Raw genomic sequence first — 12,966 nt, forward strand, 5'->3', positions numbered from 1 at the left:
AATTAAATAATATTATCTATTATTTTTACTTTGTTAATATCAAAACAATATTAAACTTAATAAAAACTATTCATATTTAGCCTTTAGAAAAAAAACGGACTCTAAATTTTACTAACGTGAGTAGTCGCGCGGTGAGCAATTTGCCGCCATACGCGACACAGCGGCAGCAACATTTGCTTCCTGCCGTCACCCACGCACGAAATTTCTCCAAATTTGGAAAATAGAGAACTAAAGAACGGATGGGCAGCTACTAGGACGCATGGCCTTGACAAACGAACCGTTTTTAAGTAATCACAGTTTTTTCGCCGAGGGCGGCAAAATGCTCATAGCGCGAGCACTCTAGGGTTAAAGAAATCTACCTACTTTCTCAAAAAAATACACCTTCCTTTACAATGTACGAGTAGATGTAGACTAACTACTATAAATACACAACTGCCAGGATTGTGGATCACACACATGCACGTCACATAAATATTTACCCCACATTTACCCTTATCAGGGACTGAATTTATGGAATATATGTGGTGTATTATTATTATCTGCTTGTGCAAACTTTGGGCCTGATCCGGATTTTGAAATAGACATCTATTAGACATCTTTTAGACATCACCAAGATACGATAACGATATGTTTAAGATCTAACCTGTCAAATTTGACATTTGCGCGATTCTGGAGATACTGTTGAACGATTTCCACAGGATATGACTTAGAGACCCAATTCACATCTAATAGATATCTTACTCTATCTAACGAAAAAGTGACATTGGTTGCCCGAATTGCGCTGCAAAAGAGAACTAGTTGATATCTAAACTATAACTTATCTAGAATGGATCTAGTACGTGTCGTCTCTTGTGAATATCTTGAAGTTCGAATACTGCAAACTTCCAAATTCATCAGATATTTATGGTGCGGTGTGGATTGGGAAATGTTATTTGATACCTATTGTATGCAATCTTGCATGGGTAATCATGCGAAGTTTTAAAATGTTATCAAGTCAATACGTGTTAGATTCTGTATTTTTATTGCAAATCAATATCAAAAAAAGGAAATGGGAAATGGTTATAGTAGAAAGCTAACGTTACGCGGTATTCAAATTTTTTCAAGTTTTGGTTTTGTTTATTTGGGTTGGTATACAGAGTGGCTAAAAAATAACTGCATTCCCGTTGCCAGGGAGGTTTTGGGATTATACTGAGCAACTTTTTCTATGGGACCAACCCCTAAATCGCAAAAAAGAATTTGGCTGTTTCATACATTTTGGCTGGTCTATTTTCTATGGGACAGTAAATATTTTTGTTCGCGATGCGGGGTTGGTCCCATAGTAAAAGTTGCTCAGTATAATCCCAAGACCTCCATGGCAACGGGAATGCAGTTAGTTTTTAGCCACCGTGTATATAATAACGAGATATCAAATGACACGACTCTACGACTCACGTATCATATCGATGTCAACTTTAACAGACTTTTAAATCAGGAAAATATTATAATTTATTTTTACGTTGATTTGCGATAAAATATCTAGTTCTTTGACAAAAGCAAAAAATGTAAACAGCGGGCGCAGCATGGTTCCATTTTTATCGTCTGTCACTATGCCCATCATTTTCGCACTTACATACTTGTTAGAACGTGACAGGCATGGTGACAAGAAATTAAAATGCGACAGTGCTACCGCCGCAGAATCATGTCTCTAATAAAAGTCTCATACTTAGAATATAGGCTAGCATCATCACGATGATGATTTCCAAGCTTCAAAGTTATGGAACAAAAACCCTGTCTAAATATTAACAAATAAAAGCTTTTATGAAATATACGGATACGTAACGTAAACCTGTGTATAGGCTTACCACACAAATGCGAACTCATTTTATTCGGACGCGGGTTTAGTTTTTAATTTGCTTAATAGACTATGACAAAAATAGTACAGAACAGACCATAACGTTTTACAACGTAGCTTGTTGAATGTTTTCTAAATAGGTTTCTGTTAAAACTAAACCGTATCTCTATCCGTTTAGAGCTAAATTTGAAACGAAGAATTATAATACCAGATCAATATTTTTATTGGGTTGAGTATGCTAGTGAGTCCAACACAAATACGGCATTTGCATGAAAAAGCATTTTATTATTAAAAAACCCGTTGTTTTTAGCTTTGCATAGCATTGCATGGTTAGGTTTAGCATGGTCTGGTTATTAAAAGTGGAATCTAGGTTTTTCCTTGTTCAAGTATTATGTTGCATGACTCTCAACTAAGGTAGCCATTTGATGATAAGATTTGATGCTATGACATGGATGTTCAAGTACTTTTATCACGTAAATGAGCAAAAAATATTATGACATATTTGTGTTTAAAATTTTCTCTGGTAAAACCAAATAAGAAAAACGATTCATGGCAATTAAAATACAAAATGTAAGTAATCAATAATGAATATAAAATTTATTTATCTCATGCGCAACATATAAAACAAACTTTGTCCCAAAAAAAACTGAAACTGTCATTAGACTTTCCAGTGCCCGTGACAATGCATTTACATTCTTATATTCCACTCTGCACAATGATTAGTGAAGTGTTAAAATTATTTACATTTAAGCAAGCTGCAGCTGCATTAAGATGCAGTTTACGGGTCGGGCCACAAGAAAAGCGTAACCAAGTAGGGAGAGTTTTCCTTCCAGATAAACCTAAAATAGTTTACCTTTGGCATAAACCGAGTGTGGCTGCAACGCCTGCACGGTCACACTCGTGGTATGTAGCTCGTCCGCGCGCAGTCTGAAGTGGAAGCATTCTGAAACCATCGCGCTCCCGTCGTCGGCGACCTCGACGGCCGCTGTACGCCGCGCGCGCACGCCGCGGCATGCGCGCTCCTGCGTCACGCGGACCACCATTTCGCGTTTGCTTGAAGATGGATCCAGCTAAACAAAGATAATATTGTAAAATAACACAGGTAAATGTAGCCATATAAGCAAAAGGATGTCAACTGCTTGGCAAAGGCTTTTCCGAAAGATTATCCACAATATCTGTTCATGGTCTGTCCTCATCCAACAGTTTCCTGCAATCTGTGATAGGTAGTCCGCCTTGTTAAAAAATCTTTAGATATTTAAAAATAATTCACAGCGCAAAAATATGGTTGAATTTAAAATTATTTAATTCTAATCTTTTTATGAGACGGTGGAAAATATAAAACCCGCGAACCAGCAAAAAACAAATACTTGTGCGAATTTAAATAAAATGTAATAACCAGCAATTATCTTTCGTTTAATTTTGCACGTTTTTTTAAAAAAGAGTGACTATGATAAAATTAACATACGAATAATTAATTATAGATTCACTGAAAATAACTTGAAAAATACACTACCAGCTAATTCTTTTCAGTGGTAATTTTACCTTATCTTATGGGGAGCAGAGTGCAAAAGTTACATACGTGTTTTCAGAAGGCTTTTACTACAGTTTTGCCACTTTTTGCTGCTCAGTTTTGCGACCAACCCCGGCTTCGCACGGGTTCACAAATTATACGCCTAAACCTTCCTCAAGGATCACTCTATTGATAGGTGAAAATCTCATGAAAATCCGTTCAGTACTTTTTGAGTTTACCGCGAACATACAAACACACAAACAGACAGACGTGGCGGGGGACATTGTTTTATAAGGTCTAGTGACTAGTGATGGTCTACCTATTAGTTGCCTAATTTTTTCATTAACAATTTATATTTATACGACGACTACATCTATACATATATATCTATATATTCCCCAAAGGCAACAAAATACAAATAGGTGTTTAGATTGCTTATTATCTAGATGCAAATCCTTATAAAGTAACAGAAGACGTTATAATTAAATAAATGACAAGCGAACAGCTCCCTAGGGCATACCAAACACATTGTAGAGAAACTCTACGGCGGATTCCAAATTGTATCCGTACGCCGCTCCGGTGTACACTGTCTCGCTCACACATCGAAGCGGCGTGTAGTCCTCAAGAAATTACATTAAGTATTTACACAAGGGGAAAATCTTCCGGTTACATAACAAAATTTACCTGAAACCTACACATTTCTTAATTTTCTGAAAATAGATTTAACAAATTGCTGATGCCTCCAAATAAAATTATATGAGAAGAGTGGTAGCAGTTAGGCGCTCGCAGACATATTTTCTGAGAATCTCAGTCGGTCAAGCATGAGTTGCGTTCTCGCGCGCGATTCCATACATCTAGCGCGACTTCAAGTATGGACTCGCGCACGAGAACGCAACTTATGCTAGACCACCAGTTCTGTAAGATAGACAGATAACTAGAATACGACCTTCTTGATACTAATAACTTTCCATTTGGGGCTACCAGTAGCTATCTAGGCAACAAAACTAACTTTAATGTAGGTAGTATGAAGTTAAAACCAAAGTTTAGGCTTCCCTGAATGTGTAAACTAAGGTTTGGCAATAAACACTCGTAGATCTCATGGCGCGTTTACGCTGAGCCTACTCTTTTCCCTTAAGTGAAATTTCCTATTTAAAGATAATGCTTAGGTACTACCAAGCAAGTTATAACTCCAAAAATGAAGCATATTTTACTCAAAATGCTTAAAGTTTAATCCCTTAAGCTAGATTATTATCAGGTGGGCAGTTTTAATTGAAATTTAGAACGCGTACAAATTCAAAGGTTAAACCTAATTTACCTTTAACCCTCTGACTTCTATGACTGTGACTGTGAGCCGATGTAGATTCTCGTTGTACAGAAGGGACACCAATATTTCACCTAAGTCCGATGTCGGCTCTTGAAGTTCCTGTTTCAAAGAAAACACTGTTATCACGAAAATCTTTAATTACTTATACTTCCAAAGAGTTTTTGGAAGTAATTATTCGAGTTGAAATCCGACAAACATAAACAAATTCCTTATTTTATTTATTAACTTGAAGATGACGTCATTTCTTAAGTGGATTAAATGTAAATTTTATGAATAAATAATTGAAATTGAAATTGATTAAAATAAGAAGATATTGTCCTTATAAATAAATACAACTAATGACGTCAACGTAAAAAATAGATCTATTCAAATATCTATTTTGGCCAAAGAGAAGCTTCTGTTACTACAATATGTCGCAGAATGTACTTATATTATTGTATGTACGTATATTGTAGATAGTTGTAACAATTTTCTGTCAAGCGATCATATGATACAAGTGTTGAATATTTGTACCTTTTCAATATCCATTTTATACAGCTGTGGTTCTTCATCAGGAGCAATGCCCTCGAGTTCTGACAGCGGCAAAATGACGTGACCAATAAGCTGCTTTCCTTTGCCTACTTTTCCAGAGTCAAGGACCGAGAGCTTCAGTGTAAGTCCGTCTAGTTTTCCAGGCGGGATCTGGGGATTTTGTTAGCGTTTAGGAAATTATGGGTCTACCAATTAACTGAAGCGATTAGTCGGACGGACTGGAGGTAAAATTTTAAATACAAAAAAGGTATAAGATGAAACATTATAACTACAACCCAGTATATAAAAATCGACTCATTACTGATGCTGATGCTGCATGGATATCATGCTCGTATTTGTCTTAGTGACAACGTGATAATGACAGACAGGCCTATTCGGATTTCGAGATAATCACAAGATCTTGAGACGATTTAGAGATCAACTAGATCTACATTAGATATCGACTAGATGTGACTTGGACATCTAAGTCATAACTTGTCGAAATCGTTCAAGAGGACCTCCAGATTCGCGGAAACGTCAAATTTGACATATCTATCTTACAAATATCTTTAAATTATCCGTATCGTAACTTATTGAAGTCTAGTAGAAATCTAATTCATTTTCCGAATCGAGCCGAGTGTCTGTCCCTTTCAATCGCGGGGGTCCCTTTCAATAAATATCGCTGAAGTTTGTAAGATTTATATGTATATAGTTAGGTAACATTATATAGTCTCTTTGTGAGTAGATGTTAGTGTTACTTATTTACATAATTAATGACCAGACATCGTACATTTTCCAGCATTTTTGGTGCAGCGAAGTGGTGTTAACGGAATTGGTATAAATAATTTCAACCCTAATGATTAATTAGCGTTAATTACGTTAATATTAACCTTAATTTACCATTTCAGTTGAAATTATCTATACCAATTCCGTTAACACCACTCTGCTGCACCTTAAATGCTGGAAAATGTACGATGTCTGTTAATGACACAGCCTGTTAAACTGAATAATTAGACTTTCACTGTGCAATCAATCCCGAAACTTTAAATTTTTAATGAGAAATTAATGAAAATTACATGAAACTTATTTTTATACAACATTTAAATATTGTACGTATTTTTCAAGTCAATTATACTCAAAGTTTAAGCTTACTTAAACTTTATTATCCTACTTGATTGATATTAGTTAGTTTAATATTATTTAGGTATACAGGTATAGCTCTAAACACGTTTCATGTTTAAATTATGTTCAAACTAACTTTCGTACTAATCATTTTGGTTGTCATATCACGCAACTAGACCAATCTATCAAACTCGTATTTCAATTCTATATATATTGTTGGCCAAAAACAATTCAAACAACAGTCAGTATTGTGTCAAAAGTTAATAAAAAGGCGGATAATTTAATTGTAAACTAGATACTTTCAAAATTCATTGCGAATTGTGTCAAGATCGTATTAACAATATCAATATTTAAACAAATAAAATCTAGATTACCGCTCAGAAAGTGTTTTCAATTTTGAAGACCAAAGCAGCTTTCCTTTCATTATGTACATGATGAAAATAATAAAAAAACATATTTTTTTAAAGCATACCTTAATTCACTTAGTAAATAAGAAGTAACTTATTCGGTTTTTCATTTAAATTGATTGAAATCCTGTGATAGAAAGACGCAATATTTTTTAATTTAAGTTTTTGTTCTTTTTTATTGTTAATTTGTCATTTTCTAAACGGTCTTGTACATGAAATACGGCTACTGTGGAATACAAGTGGCGTTTTTAGAGTAAAAGTCGAATGTTTCATTATAATTTCACGATTAAGTAAACTTAAGAACAATAAAATAAAAGCGTCCACGTTTAACTGAATCCACAGAAAATGTATCCGTTATCATAGATCTCGAATGAAATGCACCTACTTATGTAAGGTATTCAACCTATGAAAGTGTGACCTTTGCCGTTTTCTTTCGAATCGAACGGTAGAAAAACGGAAAGTTAACACGTGATCAGATTACCGAATGAGGCCCTTTACCTCCATATGTAAGCACAAGTATGGGAAATTGGACCCGGGAGAATAAATTCAATTTAAGCTTCGAGAAAACAAATTTTGTAGGATGTTTAACTTCGCCTTGTACGTAAATAACATGGTCTCGATTATATTGCATTTTGTATATTATCTTGTCTGTATTTTCTGAGATTAAATTTAATCAATCATCAATTATGGTAATATTTGGATTTTAAACTGTTACATTCTTCTGTTCTTTTTGGCTAATATACCTGGGCTTTTGTTTAAGAACTAGTTTTTACTATTGACTCAACCAAACCAGGTATAATTTTGGCTGCTTAGCGATGTATTCATTACATTCTCGTTAGGTATATTAAGAACTCAAAATTAATTGATGATTCATTAATTTCAACGACGAGGAATGTTATGAAAGTGAAGGAAGCGAAAGAGGTATGTCGGGATCGTAGCAAGTGAAAATCCGTGGTCTCTGCCTACCCCTCCGGGAAATAGGCGTAATTATATGTATGTACATATGTATGTATGTATGATAATGATTTCCGTGTGTCACCTTTACACCTACTTAATTGGCAGCTTTTGTACTATAAAAAAACAGGTCACCCTGGCGAGAGGCAAGTGGCGGCAACGGTGTTAATTACAGCATATTAAGCCGACCGTGTATATCCGCCACTTTGTAACGATTATTAAAAGGAACGACCAACAAAGGCGTTTAATTACACTTTACATTTTAATTACTAGATTTAAATATGTACCTTGTTTTAAATATATATTAAGTTTGTGTTTACATTGTTGAAAGGATGCATTTGAAATTATACTGGTCAGATATATAAATGTAACAATGTAAAATACATGAATCTTTTGTGTACCCAACTCTAGTTCGGTCAACCAGTTTTATAGGTAGGTATAATTAATTATACGAGTAATAGTTATGTATTAACGCGTGTGGATAGATTGTGATTCCAAAAACAAACAGAATACAAAATAATACGAGCTACAAAGTAGATGACGAATAGTGTTAGGTACTGGCTAGTTTAATACTTAGGTAATAAACACGCACGTCGCTAACTTTGTATCACTGAAGGGGCCCACAGATTACCAGTTCGCCGGACGATATCAGCCTGTCAGTTGTTCGGAGCTATCAAATTTTGCGTTTAGTCCGGCGAACTGGTATTCAATAGGCCCCTTTATGGTAACATTCCATTTCTAACCGCAGCTGCACTACCGGTACTGAACGCGTCGCTGTCATTGTCAATTTCCATAGTAAAATTGACAGTAGTGCAGCTGTCGTTGGAAATGGAATGTTACCCTTAAGCAGCACAAGACAGCACTTAGGATTTAAAAACGAAAGGAGACACACTGCCCGATTCGAACTTTAAGATACGTCAATTATAGTACGTCTAGATACTACATATGTGACGTTCCACGGGAAAAGGTACCTTATGAGGGTTTCTAGTTTCGGAGATATTAAATGTTTTATAAAGAGGTGAAAAAATGCTCAATTTTTTTTTATTGTGTGATCTGAAACCTTAATGCGTAACGTTTGTTTACCTGTTTTTATTTTTGTTATAAGTTAGTTATAAGCCTAGTAATGTCGTCTCAGAGTTTAGTAGAAAAGGTACCTTATGGAAAAAAGATTGAAAATTCCCAAAAAAACTCGTCAATACGGGAAAAGAAGTTTGGTAGAGAACTGTATTAGCATTCTGCAAAACTAATTTGATAATTTCAGTTCTGGTTGGGGCGCCTCGCAAATATTATAACTGTACATAGACCGACATCACAAATCCAAGTAGACTGCTATTATACCAAAGTTACTCTCGTCAAGTCTTTCTTAACTAGAATAATCTTCATTTGGTTTGGTCGCATGCAGTAAATCAGCCATTGGTTTGCTGAAAAATGCCAATACCCGACGCATTACCTTATGGAATATCTGAGGTCATTGAACCTCAATGCCGCTTATCTTCAATAGCAACCGAAATATATTATTGTAAGAAATAGACGATTTATACCATCTTAACCCCAAAATATTATTAGTTTATCCTAACTGTTCCATCATCATCATGCCTCATCATGTAACTTGACCACAAGGTACCTTTTCATTACATACAAATTATTGGTCTTTTTTAAGATTATTATGACGAAGAACTAATTAAATTGGGGGCAGTTTAATGTAAATTAATATTTTCTATTCATAAAAGATAAACTATAATATGATTGATATTTTGTAGTGATGTATTATTAGATTTATTTCCATAAGGTACCTTTTCGTAAATGTATGGAGCAAATACTGTTATTGTTATGTAAGTTTAAAGTGGCATAAGGGGTTAAATATAGTATTTAGTTGGGGTTTTAGGATTTATTTCATTTGAATGACAGAATTTCTTTCATATGTGCTCAGAAAAATTGATTGTGTGTCACATTAAAAGTAAAAATATTCAATTTTGTGATTTTATATGAAAAAGTCAGAAAATACATTTTCACCTCTAAATCGGTATTGTTTTATGCTTAAACTGTCGTTTTCTAATAGATAAAATTTAAATCTTGAGAGCTCATTGCAATCAATCGTGAAAATGAAATAAAACTTTATTTTCAAGAGATTGGTTAGTATACACATAAATCAGTCGATATCAAAAGTTTCTATTTGCATTACAGAACAAGTCGCAATATTTTTTTAATCTCAGATATATAAAGCATTATTATTTGTAGTCAACTATGTAACTTACTTCAGGAACATAGTTTTTTAGGCGGCTAAACTTAAAACTTCTCTATCGTAAAGTTGCTAATTTCACAACATTATTTTCAAAAAATCATATCTCTGTAACTACGCAAGCTAGAAGGTTGATCTTTTGTGTTATCGATAGCTTATTTATTGTAGATTACTGGGGTATGCATAACCCCATACCTGCCATAAGGTACCTTTGACCGTGGGACGTCACATATATGGATTACATATATCAGTGGCAAAAGTGACGTTTCTTCAAACAAAACGTCACTTTTGACACTGACATATTTAATCCATATCGTATCTAATCGAAATATTTGACGTATCTTAAGGCAGGGACACACTTATCCCACGTATGCAACGTTATGCAATGCATTATGACATCTGAACCCTGAAATTTGTACGCTTAGAAACATACTTGTCATACGCAACGCAACGCATGACAAGTATGTTTCTAAGCATACAAATGTCAGGGTTCAGATGTCATAATGCATTGCATAACGTTGCATACGTGGGATAAGTGTGTCCCTGCCTTAAAGTTCGAATCGGGCCAGAAGTCACGTGACCGCTCTCTATGTACCTAAACGTAGTTGCCATTTTATTCTGTGGATATTAACATTGAAAATATTTTTACTCAACTTGATGTACAGTGAGCTGCAAAATTGGATGGAGAAATTATAAATAAATTCATTGAAAAAGTCGCCATCACTTACGTTTGTATGGAGAAGCGGTCTTCCACTACCCTCTTAATATAATTACAATAATGCACTTATACAATAATCTAGGTTCTAGTAAGTTCTTAAAACAATTTTTAATAATACTATATCACGACTGCTGCTATCTAAATACTAAAAAGTTGGATGGTTTATGTAATATTCTCCAAAAGACGGAACTAAATTTAAAAACTCACTTGGTAGACGAATGTCTCATCAAACATTGGGTTGCAGGATTTCTTCTTTTGCTTTGTTTGAAGAACTCTTCTCTCGTCTGGCATCAGTTGGATCCTATCAACAACAATATTTTAGTACACATGTAGTGCATAATAGTTTTCCTTCGTATTTTCTCGGAAACGTTCGTATTTGTCATGCTACTTCAATGAACCTCAGTAATTTTTGTACCGAGACTGACTGAAATAGCAAGACACGTTCGTACGTTTCCGTAAAAATACGAAGGAAAATAATTGTGCACTACACTGTACCTACTATTTTGGGATTGAAATTTTTGAATCCGGAATGTTTGCATATCGGTGTGTATGTATTTTATCTTAATCTTATCAAATTATCAATAGATTGAATGTACATGAATATACATCGGTAACTCGTGGCATTTAGGTAGCACTTAAAAGATTAGTTTAATTAATTTCCGTTTTTTAGTGGTTTTTTTTTCTCGACTCGTATAGGAAGAACATTGTCACATCACTAGTCTGTGCCTGCTACCTAAATGCCACGAGTTACCGATGTGTAGTTATGAAGTTATTTTAAAATATAGACATTACCTATAATAATAGATAATTTAACATTAAAGCCTACATACATTGTGCAGTGTGCACATCTTAAATATAATTATGACGAAAACGCAACGCATAAATATGACGTCATTGTAAAGAGCTATGTATGTAAGTAGTATAGTCGTTCTGTGACGTATTAGTAGTATTCAATTTTATTGTTATTACTTTTTTCTTTTTACATTCAATATATATACAGTGGTACTACTAAACGAAATTAATAACTAGCTTAAATCTAAAATAGGCCCCTGAGGCATTGTACCAAGGATGCTGGCGGCATTTCCTCGCTGTATCGCAATGCTGATACGTTGTGCGAGGTAGCCGCCAGCTCTTCGGTCACCAGTTACGTCAACCAGACGCTTCGCGATTTCTGCGAACAACTTACGCGCGCTGGGACCCTATGGACCTAGAGTTTCAATTCCAAATCGTACAAAATGGTACTCTCCACCATGTTATTACTTAGTAACAATTATTCGATTACAATGATAATTAAATTGAACAATTTAGAACAGATTCTGGCATTACATTGTCCAATATGTCGAAACAAGTTTACTGCAGGACCAACATTTACTCGTACAGAAAGAGCAAAGTGTTTTCCAGTTTGTGCCTGTATCTCTGGTAGTTTGAAGGTCTTTTTGTTTAAGTAAGAGATAGGTACGTTTTGGTATGAAATGTCAAATTATGGCTACACAGCATTTTACCAAAATGATAGACAGTGAGAATTTGTAAATTAAAACTGATGATCTATTAAGAACCCGTAGAATATCTTACATGACTTAGACTGCAACCAATATACTCGTATTCTGGCAAACCAAAATAGACAAAGAGACAGTTGACTTTTTACATAAAATTGGGTATGACGTGTCAAGTAGGTAGAGGAGTGCTTAACCAAAATAATACTTACTTTACATACGGATCGCAGGCATTGGCAAGAGCAGGGGTGCGAGATGGCAGATGTTTCACCTTCAAAATGTGCACCTGAAGTCTCTCTGTGGTGGATTCATACTTCAGCGTGAACCACACGCGCCCCTGGGGAAATTAAAACGAAAGGTCATCACGTGATTAGGAACATCACCCATGCCGCCTAATTATTGACATAGCTCGTCCAAAAATGGCGTCATAAAAATATTGTCACACATGTTAAGTTACAATTTGCGCTTGGTTGTAAATCGCACCAATCAATTGGAGTGCAAATAGCACTGGAGTGTGGAACTCAATTTTATTACAGGGCTATTACCGTATTATGATTCATATCATCATATTATGATATCATCTCTTTCGCTCTTGCAATAATTGAATGAGATATAGACGAATTTAGAAATCCGGAATTCGCAGAAGGGCTTATTTTATTTTATAATTTACACCTACGCACCGCGGTATTTCAATCAGCTTCTGACAACTCTGACAGGCCATTTACTAAACAATAACGACCTCTGAAATGCTATATTTAGTACCTAGTTAACGGAAAGATTTGTTTGAATAAAAAACGCCGAGCTCTACAAAGGCGCGCTGAATTATTTAGTAAACGTTACTCTCTGCCCTTACGTCGT

General features: G+C 34.9%; 1 protein-coding gene across 1 annotated transcript in view; it reads right to left on the reverse strand.

The window, feature by feature from the left end:
* The window catches only part of LOC134797255 (synaptotagmin-15-like), a 77,206-nt gene that overhangs the window by 17,792 nt on the left and 46,448 nt on the right, over positions 1-12,966 (reverse strand). The window contains exons 7-11 of the mRNA XM_063769477.1: positions 12,321-12,445; positions 10,823-10,916; positions 5,179-5,346; positions 4,657-4,764; positions 2,685-2,901 (exon numbers count right to left, since the gene is read on the reverse strand). Coding sequence (XP_063625547.1) covers positions 2,685-2,901; positions 4,657-4,764; positions 5,179-5,346; positions 10,823-10,916; positions 12,321-12,445 — 712 coding nt within the window. The remainder of the gene's footprint in view (positions 1-2,684; positions 2,902-4,656; positions 4,765-5,178; positions 5,347-10,822; positions 10,917-12,320; positions 12,446-12,966) is intronic.

The sequence above is a fragment of the Cydia splendana genome, chromosome 15 (genome assembly GCF_910591565.1).
Source record: "Cydia splendana chromosome 15, ilCydSple1.2, whole genome shotgun sequence".
Taxonomy (NCBI): Eukaryota; Metazoa; Arthropoda; class Insecta; order Lepidoptera; family Tortricidae; genus Cydia; species Cydia splendana.